The sequence below is a fragment of the Meleagris gallopavo genome, chromosome 7 (genome assembly GCF_905368555.1).
Source record: "Meleagris gallopavo chromosome 7, MGAL_WU_HG_1.1, whole genome shotgun sequence".
NCBI classification, from domain to species: domain Eukaryota; kingdom Metazoa; phylum Chordata; class Aves; order Galliformes; family Phasianidae; genus Meleagris; species Meleagris gallopavo.
In genome coordinates, this window is record NC_139410.1 from 4213420 (window position 1) to 4231189 (window position 17770).

Here is a 17770-nt window from a genome sequence, read left to right on the forward strand (position 1 = left end):
AGAAGTTAGTTCAGAAGGTGCACTGAGTGTGTGCATTCATGTGTATCTGTGCACCTCCTGTGTGTAGGAGTAGGTGCACATTTCTCTTTCCTCATCCCTTCGTGCAGTGATTGGTGCGTAGCTTCCAAGGGTGCACAGGCAGAGGACAGGAGAAGATGTGAGTGGTGATGGGTTAGAGATGCCTGCTTGGAGGAAGCTTTGCACACATTCACCTGTGAGTACAGCACTGCTCTTCACAGTCGGTGAGAGAGAGACACTGGTCTGGATACAGGTGGGCCCATGCTGCTGGTACATGGCAGAGCTGGCTGGTTATCAGGGGGTGACCAGCAGCAGGAACCCTAGGGTGAAAAAGGCACCATGTCGCTGTGTTTTGTGTGTTACCAGCTCCCCTAATGGTATGAATCAGAACTGTTACATTGACAGAGTGGTCTTCAATCACAATGGACCAGGCACAACTGGAAATTCTACTCAGCTCGTACATGACTTGTTGTTATTTTAATCTTCAGCAGTGTTCATATGTTGTTGGTGTTTGTTTTGTTTGTTTGCTCTTCTATTTTAAAGATTGCAGAGAACACTGTAAAAAGCACTTTAAAAAGGAGCTAAAAACAAACTATAGGAGACGTGACCGCCTGCTCTAAGTAGCTGTGCATTGACTTCTGTGAGTTGTTCTCCCATTTATATTAAAAACAAATTAGCTCTTAAAAGCTAATTTAAAACGTCAGCATGTACTGAGGTCCAAAACAAACACTGATTTAAAACTAGTTACCTTTATGTGTATTTACTCACGCTCAAAGGATTAAATATCTGGTTCTTTGTTTTGAACCTGAAGTGGTTTCTTCCTGCATGAGTTCCAAAGGGTTCATTTTTTGTGAAAAATAGATATAGCTGCTATTTATGTCCAGTGCTGCTTTTTGGGTGATGCCAAGTCCTGGGAAAAGCGTTGAGGCCTCACTGCATTGCCCTGGCTGAGGGTCTTGCATTGACTGCTTTGGTACTGCACATCAGCTGTAATTGCATAGCTGATGTGTCAGAAAAAATAGAAGCCATTCACTTTTCCCACCTCTGGCTTGGCTGGGAAGTGCTGATGGTAGTAAGTATTTTCTTCCAGACAGTAAACTGAAGGAGGTACTACTCAGGGAATGCACAGGGAACAAGTATTTTTAGTAATGGGGGCTTGTTTTTAAAGCACTGCTTTACTGAACTGCCATTTGTATGGCTCCTTTTTAAACACCTTCCATGCTTAAGGAGTGTGTGTGTGCAGGAATGGATCCCTTGGTGCTTTTTTACAGCGGTTAGACAGCATGACATGGCAGAGGGCTCTGCCTGATGTGTGTGTGGTTGGAGCTGGAGGACCGCTTCGTGGAGCTTTCAGGGTTGATCCTGACTCGTGGCACAAAGTTGCCATTTGCGTGCCTTAGAGATGTGGATTATGCTCAACTCTTGCTGAAAAGATGACCAGGAAAACACAGCCAGGGCTGCAGAGAGGTGATGTACCCTGCCAAGCTCCGCTCCTGTGCAAGCTCTTTTAACCTGGTCTCTGTGGTGCATCTTTCTCCAAAGGCAGTCTGAGCATCCATACTTTTGAGATTCAGTGTTGTACAACTACACGTTTCTCTTTCCGTGAGACATGTGCCTCTCCTGACCCGTTCAGCTGGCTGGCTGGTGAGTTCTGCTCACTAAATTCATCTGTCTCATCCTCACTGATGCTACAATGGCTTACATTCGATGAGTTTATTGGGGAAGTGATGCCTGTCAGTTGCGTTGTGGTTTCGTTTAATTTAAAAGCTGATGGTCCCATTATTTCCCTTCACGTCTCCTGCCAATTACTGTTGATATTGCCAACATCCAGATCAAGGACCTACTTACAGCAAAATATTTGCACTCACTAAAGTCGTTTGACAGCAAATATTTGAATTTTGCAAAGCTTTGTTACTGCTTTTTTCTTCCTTATTTGTGCTTTATATGACTTATTCATAGTGTTTTGATGGCTGCTGTGCGTTTATCTTTTAATCCGAGTGCAGAAGGCAGGACTTGGAGTTGTTATTAATTCCTGTGATAAAGCCCAAGGTGTGCCTTCCTGTTTTCCATCAAAAGCGTCAGCAAGTGCAGCCCTGCTTCTATTGCCCTGCTTCATCAGTCCCAGCCACCTCCGGGGCAGCTGAGCGGGAGGTCGGGTCCCTCCCTGGAGGGGCTGTTGAATGCCTCTCAACAAATCCAATAGCTGTTTTGTTTATAGTCCAGCTGCAGTCAGAATTGCAGTACCTGACGGAGGAGCGTGAGAAATCTATAGGTCCTGCGTGCTTTTCAAATGGTCAAAGATAGCAAATGGCTACTTCTTGTCTTCTCTTTCCGCAGAAAAATGTTAGGGCTGCTTTGCCTTGCACAGCAGCACAGGTTCCTCCGTGCTTTTGTTGTTGACTGGATTCGCGGTGCCAACAATTAGTGCTGGTTACCTTGGAAACTGCTCTGCACCCTGCTGAGGACTCTGACAGGCACATTTTGACTGAAATTGCTTTGTTTTCCCATTTCTTCAAGCATACATGTAGCTAATCCTTTTGCTGTGCCCTGCCTGTGTTCCATTCCTAAAATATAGCAAAATTAATGGAACGTATTATTTTATCCTTTCCATCTGTTTGCATCTTTCTTTATCCCTGTTTTAGCCTCAGTCCTCCATGAGCATTAATTACCCTTTGCTTTAAACAAGCTCACTGTTAATTTTCATGATGGGGTCTGTGGGGTGACATTGTGAATGCATGTGCAGTTTTGACATGATTTTCAGTCTCCTCCTCTCCATCTCTCCTTCCTGTCATCCCTTTCCTTTGCTTTTCTCCTGGAGCGTTTGTTGTGCTGGGTGGTTCCAGCATGTTAAACTTTGTTTATGCCCTAAACAAGCTTTGCTTTGCAGAGACCAGATGGCTTCCTCCGTGGCTACGACAAACTCTGCTGCCACTGTAGTGATGTGAGATAAAGCTACTGCTCAAAAGAGCAAGCAGTGGTGCTGCTGCTATTTGGGAAGGTGGAATTGTGGCAACATCAGGGCACCCACCTGCAGAGGAAGATGCTAAAACCAATCCTTAGATTGCACAGGGGAATGAGGGAGGTGGAGAGAAGGTCCTGCTGGGTGGGGGCTGTCAGAGGCAGGTATCGCTGCAGTGTCACGTAGGCTGTCATGGTCACAGCACACTCATTTCCTCAGCAGATTGTGCCTGAGGTTATGGTAGGCTGGGAGAAAGTGCCCAAGGCTGAAGGAGAACATTTACGAAGGGCATAAAGGGAACAGACACACCATGCATTGCTGCGGAGGGAGATCTGTAACAGATCTAATTTCAGCTCTTGCCATTACAGTTCTCAAATATTTCTGTTTTCTGGAAATATTTGGTGAAAGCTCAGACATTTTTAAAAGACTTCTGTGCTGTCACTGGGGCTGGTGAATCTCTGTGTTAAAAATCTTAATGGGCTGGAAAGGCTTCCTGGGAAATGAAAATGATGTAGGTAATGGATTCAGGTGGCAGTGGAGGCATCTGCAATCCATCGACAACTGCAGCAGCATCAATAAGAAATGAAGGAGGGCTTTGAAATGACATCTTGGCCTTCCACAAGCTCTGATCCCAGATCTTTGGCTCTGCTGGAGCCCTCCTCTGGTCTTTAACCGTGTTTTTATAGACCCTATGTCTCTGAGTTGTCTGTAGGGAAAGGAGGCTCCAGATGTCCCGCTTTGGTGCGCTAGGGGCTGGGCTTTGTCACACCTAGGGGAATAATTGTGCTTGTTTCTAAGGCCAGGAGCAGAAGGTGCTCACTGGTTTGAGTTTTAATTTTGGCTTAAGTTAACACAGCAGACAAGATCGATGTATGCTCTCTCAGCATAGCGTGGTCCTCTCATCCCTGCCAGAGAATGGCCACAGGACAGTTAGTAACCAGACAAACATGAGCAAGGGCTGAAGTGACAGCCTGTAGGAGAGCAGTACAAATGCCATCCCTATGCCTTTTAGCTCCTGGTTTCTCAGCTCAGCCTGCCCAGCTTGAAGAGCTCATGCTGAGGATGGTTTGCAATGTCTCCTCTCACAATGGAAATCATATCTGAGGGCTGGGCTTTTGGGTACAACCAGACTGGGAGGTTCAGCCTGTGTCCTATAAACATCTTGGTAAAAAGAAACAGCCCCGCTTTTGGTCTTCTGTTGTGCTGGAGTTTTATGTGAAGCCAAGGTCTGCGTTGCCTTTAAGAAACATTTGTTGTTACTTGTTGTCTGTTACTGCTGTTTTTGAAGGCACAGAGCAGGGGCAAAGGGTGTCTACCTGGCTAAAGAGAGAGAAAATAAAACATTACAATCAAAGCTCTCTGCAAAGCTTTTAAGCTGTGAAGAATTTGCCTAGCATCCAGGCTGGCTAACTCTCCTTTTTTTTGTTCTTTATCATTAGGCTTCCTTGAACTTTAACTGAACCATAAGGAAACTATGAAGAGTCTCAATAGCTGCCCTGTGAGGATTTGACTTACCCATTGGATCTGCTATTTATAGTGTCCATTAGTACAAAAATGTCTGTCCTTTTGCAGCAGTCATGTACAGCAAAAACACTGCTGTTCTGGTGAACTGCCTGTGCCTCCTGTGTCACCCAAAATATCCATCAACAGAGTGCTCAAAGTGAGCCTTTCTTGATTTTAAAATAGAAAAAAAGATAACAACCCTGAGGCCATTTATATTTTTTATTTATGTATTTTCGTAGTCTGAAATTACCATTTTCCAGGAGGCACCGTTTTACCTCCAGCTGCATCTCCTTGTTCAGCATAATGTGTGTCCCAGGCAAATTAAATCAGGAAGAGAGCTGAGGGGGCAGAAGCTGTCTTACAGCCTTGGAGGGCCCATCTGCACCCCAGAATCAGGCTGTGTGTAAACAAGTATAAATTTGTAACAAAAAAAATCATTTGTAGTGCAGATTTGTCCTACCTTGCTGGGAAGAAGCTTGTGGTAGTTTGTGTGGCAGAGACTAAGTGGGTTTCCTCTGGATGTACTCCAAGCTACTAAATATGGCGTAAGTTTCGATATTCTGTTTCTGAAAAGTTAATTGGAGCCTTTTCTTGTAATTTTCATGTGCAAATAAGCTTAAAAATTGATTTTCTGAAGTCTTCCCGATTGTATCAGTGTAGACTTGATGGTGTTACTTCTGTTGGTGTCATGGTTAGTAGGTTGGTGTGCAAGTTTGGACAGATGGGTCACATCACATCGTATGAGTGTGGTGTTATCAGCACAGGGTCTTCCAGAGCCACAGTATTCCCTGCAAAGCTCTGTGTCCTTCTCCATGCTTATCAGAACTGTCAGGGCAGTGTGCCTCCATATTCTTAAATGAACAGAATCTGAGCAGGGGAACGCTGTGTGTTGAAGGATGCTTTTTGCAAGAAAAACTGACTTCCTACCTGCATGTCCTGCCATGCAAGGTGCTGCAGCTCGGGCTGTGAGGTGCAGTGTGGAACAGAGCTCCAGGTGTCTCTGGAGAGAGGGAATGCCAGTCTGGAGAACTCGTCTTCCCACTTTTTTCCTGTATTGTTGTGCAGTCTGCATGTGCCTCACAGCATGGGGAATTGTCAGGACCTGTAAGGATTTCAAGGCACTGTTTGTGTCCAGTCCACTGCTGCACGCCATGTGACAATCTGGGAGGGTTTGTGAAGCATCATCTCTTCCCTGTTCCTCACTATGGGGTGCAGAGGAACACATCCAGCATCCAGCAAGAGTGGAAGTGGGAAAAATTGTAAAACTCCAAAATGAGATACAGGAGCCTAAAATGTGACTGGGAAGACTGATAGGTTTTAAATCAGCGTCGCTCTTTGGTCTATATGACTGGAGCCACGTGCATGAGTTGCTTATGGGGCTCGGTCTGATCTACATAACAAAGTGAATTTCATTTAACGCATTGAGGGCATGTTGTTGATTAGAGGGACAGAGAAGCAGAGCTGCCACGCCTGGTCTCCTGCTGATACAGGCATCTGTATCACGCAGCCTCTTTCGTAAATATATTGAGCTCCATCTCAAAGCCAGATGAAGTTTTTTCCTTCTATGGGGAAGACTGCCAGAGTTTCATGCAAAACGTCTTCTGATTTCAGGTCTGATTTCTCCTTGATTATTTATCTAGTCAATTTATCCTTGGTTTTCCTCATCTATTCTTGGATGAGCAGTTTTTAAAAATCAACTTATTTTTTCATTGCTTGGTGGTGGTTCTGACACATTCATCCATCAGCTCTTAGTACTGGCTGCAGCCAATGATACTGTTTTGTAGTCCCTGCCCTCTTGGCAGCCAGTCAAGAGGCAAGTGAATGGTAGGATATAAATACCAACAATTATGAAAGTCCTTTGCCAGTGGGATGTTTTTTTTAATATCTCATTACATACTCAGTTTGTTCAAAAGGGGGATTAACGGAGCATTTTGTTTTTAGATGAGCATGACCGTGAAAGTCGAGTAACTTGCATCTATGCTTCTTGGGGAAAAAAATTGGTTTTTCTGAAGCACAAATGAAGAGGAATAACTTTGCATTAAAAATACTGAGAAATTCTGCCAGAGTGCTCATAGTGAGATGAAGCCACTATTAATCTAATGGACAGCATCCCTTGTTTAGGGTGGTTGCCGTAAAGTTACAAGTAGGGCATTGATTTAAATATACTTCCCCTTCCCTTGCCTGGAGGGAGCAGTAATGGATGAGCAGAGAGCTTTTATTTCTGCCCCCAGGGATGGTGTTTAATGGGGGCTCTGCGAGTGCAGAACAGGGCTGTTGCCATCTGCAGTGGGGTGGAGCAGTGCTGAGCGATTCCTTGCTGGAATCCTCGCGATGTCCCCCCTGGTCATGGGGACAAGCAAAGCGCAGGTCGTGGGGCACCCAGCTCTATAGAGCATTCAGCAATCCCAGCAGCTCTCCTTGTGCTCCCCTTCCTTGCCCGAGCACAAGCAGCAGCTGGGAGCAAACCAATATCCCAGACCAAGGCCTGCAAGTCCATCCTGCACCATGGATGTTATCTTCTGCAGTCCATCTGTGTGGTATTCAGTGCTACTGGTTAAATAAAACTTCATGTTGCATGCTTAAAAGGGATGAGGAGCCCAAAATACACGTTTAAATCATATTGAAATATTTGTCTCTTCTATTTCAAGTCCCTCATTAGCATATCCTTAGATGTGTAAGTGCCTTTAATGCATATTAACTGTGTGCTGATGGAGAGGAAACATCTGACATACAAGTAAGATTACAGCTAACTCTATGCATAAAATGTCAAGAAATCCAATTACTGAAGTGATTGTGCTACTGTGGTTTGGAAAACAGTACATAAAGAAAACAAAAAAAATTGCAAGACATTTTATAAATGATCGTTGTAAAATGTTGCTGTTGTTGCACACTGTCCCTAACAGACCAAAGAAAGAACATTTCGTGGTGCTGCTGTGTGCATCTTACTGCAAAGGCTGGAGTCCTGGTCTTTATAAACACTCAGCATTTTCCACGAAGGTCTTTTGAATATCTTGTCTTTCTATTTCATTTTTAATGATTTGCTTTTATTTCAGGAAAATATTACCTTATAAAAATGCTTTAAATCAGTCTCCATTTATTAATACACTGTTTAATCTTTATAATTTTTGAGAAATCCTTCTCATTATCATGCTTTTCTTTGTGTTTTTTTTTTCTCTTTTTTTTTCTGCTGCCACAGAAGAAGTGTCTGCAAGGATAGTACAAGTAGTAACAGCTGAAGCTGTAGCAGTCCTGAAAGGTGAACAGGAAAAAGAAGCTCAGCACAAAGATCAGCCTGGACCACTACCTATAGGTAAAACAAGATGAAGAATGTTCGAAGTATCCTTGCATCTGCAAACATATTATATATAGATATATTAAAAAAAAAAAAAAAAGCAACAGACAACACAGCTGTGTATTCATGTAGGTCATAGTCATGGGTAAGCTACGGCACCATGCGATGCTGTCGCCCTTACTGCCTCAGTTCTTCATTCCTCTTTGGCAGCCTCATTCACTGTGTGCCCATAAGAGCAGCTTTCCACCTATCTACTGAGCAGTGCAGCTGTGACTAGAGTTGGTGGAGGTGGTTTTGTGTGGTGGACCAAGCAACCCTAAGAGCCCCTTTATGTCTGAATGTCTGAAGAGACAAAGATTAGGGGAGAGGCATATAAAAAGAATGAGATTTTATTGGTTGGTGGCAGCTACTCCAGAATATGGAAGATGAGCTTCTTGACAAGACACTGAGAGGAAAAGGGAACCCAGGGTGAAAGTGGGAGAGGGGACAGCAGTCATGAGTGTGAGGCAGAAGGAGTGACACCAGGTGGAAGCAAGTGCTGTGCTCCAGACTGAGGGTGGTCCAAAATGCAACTGTATGTATATATAGGTAACTACATAGCCATTCGTAGGTACAGTGCTTCCTCACTGCCAGAAAACTTCCACAGTTGCCCAGAGCATGTACACAAACACCAGAGAAAGGCCAAACGCTGTGCTGGATTGACGAATGTCTTACAAGCCTGCCCCCCCAGATTAGTGTTGCTGAGAGTGTGTATTTTGTGATCAAATCAAAATAACACCTTGTGGTATTTTTCCCACAGGCATTCCACTTTACTTGGTACAGTAGCTGGACTTTGCTTAGGATTGAATTAAAGTCAATGAGTAATTAAAAATATTAGTTGTAAATTTGATTCCCTATGTGTTTTGCTTCATTGGATTAATTTTGAGCTGGAGGTGCAGTAGAGTGGTGTGTGCCTCAGTAATTCCCTTCTTTGCAGAGATTGAATATTACATGAAAGACCCCGATTCCACAGAACACTTCATACATATTTAAGTCCATAGTGCTTCACTGGGGCCTTCGTGAGTCAAAATGAGTATTCAGTTACATGTAGTGAGGTAAAACACTTCAAACATGGTAAGGAGTACTTCCTCAGTTAGCACATACTGGTGTTACAGCTCCTGTGATCAATCATTATTACATAAATTCAGCTACAAAGGGACTGTAGTGAAGATAGAAATACACTGTCTCTGGACAAGCAAATCTGAAGGGCAAGTCACATAGGGCTTTCTTCCAAACTACATTGGCATCAGGGGAAAGAAGGCCAGGAAAATTCTTCTGGGGCTTTGAAAGTGACCCTTCTATCCTTGGGAAGAAGCCATGAGTCATAAACTGGGATCTGTTGGGACTTGCCATTTTTACAACACAGATCTGTTAACAGACTTGTTACTTTTTTCTTCTTTTCTTCTTCTCTTTCAAAATGTGGTTCAAGTCACAGTGGAGGCTTTGCTTTTAAAAAAAAAAAAAAAAATCTCAAAATGATTAGTATGAAATCAGATGCAGAAATTATGTTGAACTCATTTAAGCAGCAGCTTGTTCAGGATTTTATCATACTTCTATTGAAATTAATGAAAAAAACATCATCTGGTTTCAGCACGCAGACTCGTGACTAGAAATGAATTTAAACATAACCTAAGTGAAGCTTCTCACTCAGCTCAATTGTTAAGAGGTCATAGCTGACATAAGTTCTCTGTGCTGATGTCTTTTGTATTTAGACAAAGAGTATTTGCATACATTCTCTAATTAACTTTGAACTCAGTAGAAGAAAAATTAAAAAATGGTTGTAAAGTGTTTTGTGTTCATGTACTCAAGGTAAAGTGAAAAGATTGGATGCCAGTTTCTCTCTGTTACAGTTAGTCAGCCTGAATTCATAAAATCTCTCCTGCACGGATGCTTTATTGTTGTTGCCTTGAGTGACTGAAGGCTAAGTGCAGTACTGATCTAAAAGATAATTTCATACTTCATTTTTTATTTTTATTGTACTCTTTGACTAGAGTTTTGAAAATAATGCATTTCATCTAAGAAAACAAATCTTTTTAATATAGCCTTAACAATCCAGAGTTCTGAAAGGTTCTCCTGCAGATCCCTGGCGTGCAGGTCCCCATCCACTAACTCTCTCAGCTGGGCAGCGCAGGCATCAAGCATTGATCTCCTGGGAATTAATTGCTGTATCTTGTTTCCATTGTTTGATTTCCAGCAGTCGAAGAGTCAGCCAACCTGCCTCCTTCCCCACCTCCATCGCCAGCTTCTGAGCAGACTGGAGCTCTGGAGGAAGGTAAGGGTTTCTCGGACGTTGCAGTGTACAGCTGCCAGCGGAGGGATGAGACATGAATCTAAAGCAAGGGCGAATCAGGAAACGGAGATACTTCCTTCAGCTTCACGTGGAAAGATAAGGCATTCCCCAGCAGTAACTCCCCATCTGCAAACCAACTGCAGTGCATGGAGGAGGTAGACACATATGCACAGAGATAACTGACAGGATATGTTAAGTACATCCATATAGAAGAAAAAAGAGGGTGATGCTAACTAACCCTTTAATCTGTCACACGTAATATCAGCCGAGATGGCTGCTATCTCAGTGTGGTCACCAAAACTGATTCAGTATGGTTAATTCATGTTTTCCCAGGATTCTTTTGTCTGGCTTCTGTTTTGTTTTGCTTTTAATCACCATTAGCTTTGTATTTGGCATCTTAAACGCATGAAAGTAAGGAGATTGAGCGTTGGATTGTTTTTCTGATCTTCAACCTGTAATTCCTGCTTCAGTGTCCGCATGCAGTGGGGTTTGTACACGTAGGGCAGGAGCCAAATTCTATTCTCACAAAGAACATTTCTGTTATCTGCACAATGAATATTCAGTCTCCATAGCTCATGATCTCTGCTTTTCCCTCCCGCTGACATCCCCTCATCAAAGAAATTAAGCCTTCACTTAATTTTTAAGTAGAAGTCTAAATCCCAGTGAAGTTGTCACTATGGTAAGCATGTATGTCAGTGGTTTGTTCAACAGAAAAAGATTGCTGCATCAGGGTCATCAGTAGAGAGAGAAGGCAGTATACCAAAAGTGAGCCATATCATGTAGATATAAGGAAAGAATTTCAGTTCAGAATCTCTAGGGGACTGTCAGCTGAACTCTCCAGTGTGAATAGGGTTTCTGTGTGTCCATTTATTTAGCCCTCCTTTTTTTTTTTTTCCCCAGCTTTTTTTTCCCTAGTAAATGTATGAAGGTAATGTCTTATCATTTGCTGAACAAACTTTGTTAGTATTTTGACACAGAGACTCTATTCACTTTGGAAGCAGATAGCTCCTACTTCGTGTGCTAACATAGTTTATCGAGACACTGCAGTTAGGCACGTTCAATCCTCCAGCCCTTTCTGAGATAATGCAGTTACAGCTTGTGTTAACAACAACATTGGGCAGTCCACTGTACTGGGAATACATAATGGATATATGGTCAGTAACCAATATGTAAAATCTGATTCACTGGGTGGCAGTTTTGTTGTGTTGGTTTTGTGTGTGTGTGTGTGTATTTTGAAAAACTAGTACACCAGTTCTCATCATCAAAATGACTGACTGGGAGGGAAGCCAGTAGAGTGTTAGCAAGGCTTTTAGAGTTGTTATCCAGGTTTTCACCACTTTTTTTTTCTTTTTTTTATAGAGTTCACTTGAGTAGTTTTTCATATGCTTTTTGATTTTTCATATCACAATAAAGGCCCTGTCCTTCTGCTTCAGGCAAATGCCAGCGCTCTTCCATTACTCTTCGTTTAGGGTTAGCTTTATGTATTATTTATATTAATTATATTACTTGCATGTATTGCAGGGTTTTATAAAGCAACCACATTGACAATTGTCAGAAGATTAAAAATTGTCCCCTAAGGAGATGGACACCATCTTGCAAGTTGTACTAGCAGAAGGTGGCAAAATGTAGCCTATGCTACATAGCACAGTGGTGTTATCGACTACTGGACAGTGTTGTTCAGAGCTGGGTGTATGTCTCAGCACATCACTCAATATCACTGTTCTTCTTCTTGCGTGTACAATTGAGTTAATACAGTAGCAGTTACAGTTGCTTTTTCCCCAAATGTTAACATTGTCAATTTTGAGTGTAGTAGCGGGCTAGAAGAGATACAACATTTTGTGTTCTGCTTTGTGTTGGAAGTTGTGGTTCTCATTTTGTATGGGTCAGTTGAGTTTTGCTGACTTAGGGGAGCCAGTTCTGTCATTTCGATTCAGGCAAAGCTCCCACTTGGAAGAGTTTGCCTCAGTAGGTTTTGACCCAATTAGTACTGTACTTGTTTAAACCTTTGGTTCCCTATACCACCTGGCTCTCCATCCCCGTGCACCTTTACACTGTCTGTCTTTCTACTCAGAAGAATACAGTTTATAAATTTATTCAGTTCTAAAGCTGTCGAAGAAGAAAAAGGCGAGTATTTGGTGCGTGTATCTAACTCAGGCTTCCTTTTTTTCCTGTTTTCTCAAAACGTTTTCCTAGTGCACTTGTCAGTGTGTGTTGCATTGCTTTGAATTCAGAAGAGGCTTCCTTCAGTCATAGCAGAAAGGAAATCACTGTTGTAGACATGACAAAGGTGGATGTGGCCAGCCATGCAGCAAACACAAATTATTAAAAAAAAAAAAAAAAGGTAGAAAAGACAAAGAGGTTTGTGGGTCAAGTGTATTTCATGAGAGTGGGGAGTCAGTGGATGTAGGTTTCTTCCTTTCGTTTGGCTGCGAAAAACCATTTCGATGAGCCTGTCCCTTTTTACTGCTGCAGAAGGTAAGATAGCTAATTTGCCCTATTGACATTATTTCATTTATTTCACCTATTGTAACATATTTTTGCTCAGGAAATTAAATTTTCACTAGCACTGTCTGATCCTTTCATCAGTCGTATCTGGTCATGCAGGACTGATGCGGTGTTCTCTTGCCAACCTGGCATTTCTTTTGTGCTCTGTGCCTTCTGACAATGGTCTGCAGTATCTTCGTGTAAAAATTCTTCTAAATGTTACAAGATAGCAGCATGCCTTGAGGGACTACCTTCCATTTTGAAACAAGCATTTCAGGATATGCATTATATATCAAATAAGAATATTTTGCAAACTGAAATTAACTGTATGTCCTATAAAAAAGGATCTATATGCAGTAATAATTATCTAATGAAAGGCATTTTTGAAATATACCTGCAAGCTAAAGCTGAATTAGCCCTTGTGAGAACTGATTTTTATCTTGGACTTCAGAAAACAGTGGGAATTCTTCCTGTGCTTTAGATGAAAACTATTAAAAGGGACTAAAATAGCAAAAGGAGTTTTTTTTGTTGCATAAATGCAAGCATATTTCTCTTCAAAGATTTCATCGTCACGTTAGTGAAAGTTTCTGCAGTAAGTTCAAAAATATCAAAACTGAAAAAAATGTAAATCTGTGATAACCACAGACATAATGGTTCCAATTAGACTTTGCAGTGATTTTGGCCTGTCACAGTAGTGTGTATTTGAGCATTTGTGATGTGTCAGTCCTGTTGTGTTGAAAAGCAGAAGCAGACCTATGTTTTTTTGACCTCATTCCGTGCAGAGCCCATGAAGAAGCAATTTCCATCCTTGTTTGCATCAGTCTAGAAAAATCAGAGTTTCATTTCCACTCCTATTGGTGCATTTTACCAATAGGGTCCGTGATTAAAATATGATCCACAGCCAGAAAGAGAATGTCCACTTTTCTCATTGCACTTTCCATCTCTGTGGTGCACCACCTCCTCCTTCGTGCATGTCCTCTCTCCCTGTTGCACTTCTGGCCACGAGAACCTTCTGTTCTCTTCTCCACGATACCCTAGTTCCAGCAAAAGAGATAGCATGTGCATCACACCCCTTTCTGCTCTTGTCCACAGTGATAAAACAAAAACTAGTGTGAGGGCATCTGCATAGCACTAGAACTTGCAGTCTTGAATGTTCTCAGGAGAGAGTTGACTCCAGGTCTGTCACATGCTGTGACATTTCTTCATCCTCTGAAACTTATCTTTTGCAAACAGCAAGCCCCCTCAGATCTGCCACTGAATTTTGTAGAAGTTTCTATCGAGAAGAAACCTGTGTGTTATGCATTGCAGATGATCAAGATGAGAAGATGCTTCACTGCAACCTTGTTGCCAGGTCTTAAGTACTAGGGAAAGATGGGAGGCAAGGTTCAGCCCTGTATTTAGCATCTCTTATTGCACTGCTCTGCAGTTTCCTGCTCAGCAGAGGCAGGCTGCTGGTATATTTCTCTACACCTTGCTTTTAAACACACTGGAAGTCCTGAATCTGTATTTTAGATCACGCTACAGTGGTGAAGCATCTAAATTATCAGTAGTTCAAGGCAATGTTTGTGTCCTGAACAAAATTGTAGGTATGACTCTTGTAAAGTTCTTTGGGCAGTACTTGTATTTGTGCATAGGTGCACTTAACATACATTCATTACTGGTCAGACCAGCTCAGGGCGGTCACAGGCTCTTACACATGGATAGACTTTCTTTTACAGCACAGTAAGACATTTTGGAGCTACTAATGTTAAGGTTGATGAATAATTTCTCTTTCTCTTGTTTTTTTTTTTTTTCTTTTTTTTTTTCTTTTTTTTTTTTTCCATTGATTGAGCCTAACAGGGTTAATATTACAGCATCCTTTTCTGGGGCAGAAGAAACACTAATCAGTACATTAACAGACTCCTGCTGCCATGTTGGGGCAGAAAGCAGAGGGTGCCTTTTTTGTTTGTTTTTTATGATACAGCTGTTATCTTGTTATGGTGTGCTAAACAAAGATACTTGAAACTTACTGTTATTTGCCAGGAAGAAGCTTAGAGCTCTTACAGATGGGCTCGGTTTGGTCACAGGATGTGACCAGATGATAGAGGTGGATAAAAATTGCTTTCTAAAACCTGGTAGTGGTAGTAACAGCAGCATTCGTGAGCCTTTTTAGTCTTGGGTTGCACACAGAGATCTGGCTAGTATCAATTATGCTGTCTGTGTTAAAGGCTTGCTTCCTGACTCAGTGCTTTCTATCTGTGAGGAAAGTTTTGGAAGCTCTGGGGATCTTTAAGTTGTAATTGTCTGGAGAAGACCAGGGTACGCTCAGCATGGACTCTTTCCTGAAGCTACTAGGAAATTCAGTGGGTTTGTCGCAGCTGCTACAGGCAACTACAAGTGGCAAAAAAATGGACTTGAGGTGTATTTTCTCTCATACTAGAATTCTAGTTTTTCATGGCTCAATTCCTGGTCAGAGCGGACTGTAGCCAGGTCTCCTCTTTAGGTTTGTATGGGTCAGTCATTTTTGTTGCACTGTATTATTTTTGTCTTGGAAGAGCAAACCCAGGCTATCTCTCCCTGTAGCTGTCAGTAGATGGTGTAGTCCTGAACTGATTATGTGATTATCTGTGAAGCTACAGCGACGGGTGAATAAAGGTGTCATTCTGAAGAACTGGCAAACTCTGAGGTGGGAAGCTTGTTTGCTAACAGAAATGAGCCACAACAGTGTGAAGTACAGGACCAACAGGCAATGCTATGAGCAGCTTTGTGTGGCCTTTTTCAGAAACTAAGAAAGCTGGCAATTAGATGAAGGCACTTTTGTTTGTTTGTTCATTTTGTTTAACTGTTACTTATTTATAGGAAAAGGAGAGGAGTGAGTACATTTGAAACAGATAAAGCCACAATTGATGAAAAGCAAACTAGTTTACACTTACAACTAAAGGACTTAAAAAAAAAAAAAAAAAGTACACCTTGATGACTGCAGTTGACACCTGATGACGAGGAATACAAAAGAATGCAAATGTTGGGATAGTCTAAAAGTTCTTAGAACAGCTAGTGCAAGTTGTGAGATGTGGTCTGTGTACAATGTATATTCCTCTAAATAAATGAGTGCAGTCTGGAAATACATGTACTCCAGTTGTTGGCTCCCAGACCTTGCAGGAAGTGCCACATTCATGGCACGTGTTAAAACACACAGCTGCCCCATCCCTCCATCCTGCATTAATTTGCATCTTGGCTGATTTCATCCACTCTGCGGTATGACAACAGTGGCTAGTATTGCTAGTGCATGCATCCATCCTGTCTTGCCGTGTTTCTGTCTGTCTGTCTGTCCTGCAGTTTTTGTCTGTGTGTCTATTTGTAGATGCAGGGGCGGAGGATAAGGTGGGACCGCTACCCCTGTGCCCAGGCTGCGGGCCTGCTGCCAGCAGGGAGTGGCGTAAAGGCCTGGCCCCCTCCATCTCAGTGTCTGTACCCGATGATGAGCCCTACAATTCGGATGAGGAGTACTATGAACACCCTTTGTTCAGCTCCGAGTGGACTGGCTCTAGTACACATCCCAGTGCCACAGTGAAGAGCACAGAGGTCTTGTTGGGCTATGATGAAGGTGAACTGAGCATGGTCCCATTTTGTTCCTCTTCCCCTCTACCCACCTGCCATCCATTCCATTATATATGTGCCTGGGATTGCTGCTTTCTGGGGAAGGAAAATGTCTGAGACTCCTCCGAAGTCTTTCGTTCTCAAAGTGAAGTTACGCTGTGAACATTGAATGCAATTTTGGTGTCAGTGAAACCGTGCTCCTTGCTTAAATCAGGGCTGTAGGACTACTGGCCAAGTTGATAGCAGATGCAAAAAGAGCAGCTAGTTAAAAGAAGCAGACACTAATTTGTACTTTGTGACAGCGAATCACTGCCGGGAACAGTGTGCAGAGTAGATTAGAAGGTTGTTACTGAAGGTAAGTCAGCTGAGTTAAACTCATGTCTGTACTAGAGTTAGCAGTGGAGGATGTATAGTTCTTCACTAGACAAAGGAAATCAGTTTTTTTTTCTCCAGTAGATACTGGTGTCTTCAGGCAGTACTGGGTCACGTTTGATCTCTGGTTGTTCTGTGGATGCACCCAGTTAACACTGTCAGCTGGCTGCAAACAAGGCAGACATATTAAAAAATTTACTATTTCTTTGTTCCTGTACCCCCTCCTTCTGCAGCCTAAGTCCATCAGTAAGTATTATTTTATCTGTGGAGTTTACATAAAATCAAATGTATTATTTTTTCTTAGGAGTCAAGGGATGAATCTGTTTCAGTGTCTAATGAGAATTGTGACTTCTTATCCAAAGCAAACTGGATCATGTTTCATCAGGCAGTATTTGATTAACTTAATCTTGGGACACAAGAGGTGAAGTTAAAAGCAGTTCTGAATTCTCTGGGGATGTGTGTCTGAGGAAGGTGGAGGTCTGTGACTGAAATGTGGGGCATACCAAGAAAAGGAGACTCGTCCACAGTTAACAGGATAATGTAGCCCAGTAGTGCAGCAGCACGAGAATGAGAGCAATGCAAATAACTGCAGATTGTTAGTGTCAGAATATCTGCCTGAAGCTGGGAGAGTCAGAAAATCACAGGAGTAGCTTTACTGTAATTGGGTTTCTGCGTCTGTTCTTAAAACATTCCTGCTTTTTAGTTCATAAGCAGCATAATTGCCAGTCATACACATCCACATCTAGTGAAATAGTTTGCTGATGCAAACTTTTGATATCGTTAGCATTGTTTATGTATCAAGTTGTTTGCCTCTGTGTGTACATGTGCTTATCCATTCTTGAAAACCTTTTCATTTGCAGCTATTGCCAGATCTTTTCCAGCTGCTGCAATGAAGTCTATTTACTTCATGCAAGTTCTTTTTCAGTGGTTCTTTTATCCACATTCTCAAAAATTCTGTATGATGAGTTCTAGTAATACTGAGAGAGCCACAGTATTTTCCTTGTGTTAGCAGTGAGGATGGGATTTTTCTCCCCAGATTTTAGCCATTTCTGAGCTGTTTGCCCCTATGTGTACTGACTCAGTAAAACAGGGGTCTAATATAGACAATACGATTTGTTCTCTGGGGACTTTGCCACTTTAAGGGGAACCAAGGCAGTGCTTTGCACCAGAAGCCTAACCTGTATGTGTTTCAGTGCTAGGTATGTACTACTTTTACCTAATTAAGAAAAGACTTATT

General features: G+C 42.2%; 1 protein-coding gene across 11 annotated transcripts in view; it reads left to right on the forward strand.

Annotated features, from left to right (window-relative positions):
- MAP2 (microtubule associated protein 2) overlaps window positions 1-17770 on the forward strand; it is a 191981-nt gene that overhangs the window by 136718 nt on the left and 37493 nt on the right. For 9 of the 11 annotated variants that reach the window (XM_085228136.1, XM_085228139.1, XM_085228129.1 and 6 more), the window contains 2 exons: window positions 7677-7790; window positions 10006-10083. In XM_085228136.1, the coding sequence (XP_085084262.1) occupies window positions 7677-7790; window positions 10006-10083 (192 nt within the window). The remainder of the gene's footprint in view (window positions 1-7676; window positions 7791-10005; window positions 10084-17770) is intronic. The other 2 variants (XM_085228134.1, XM_085228135.1) reach the window with 2 other exon arrangements.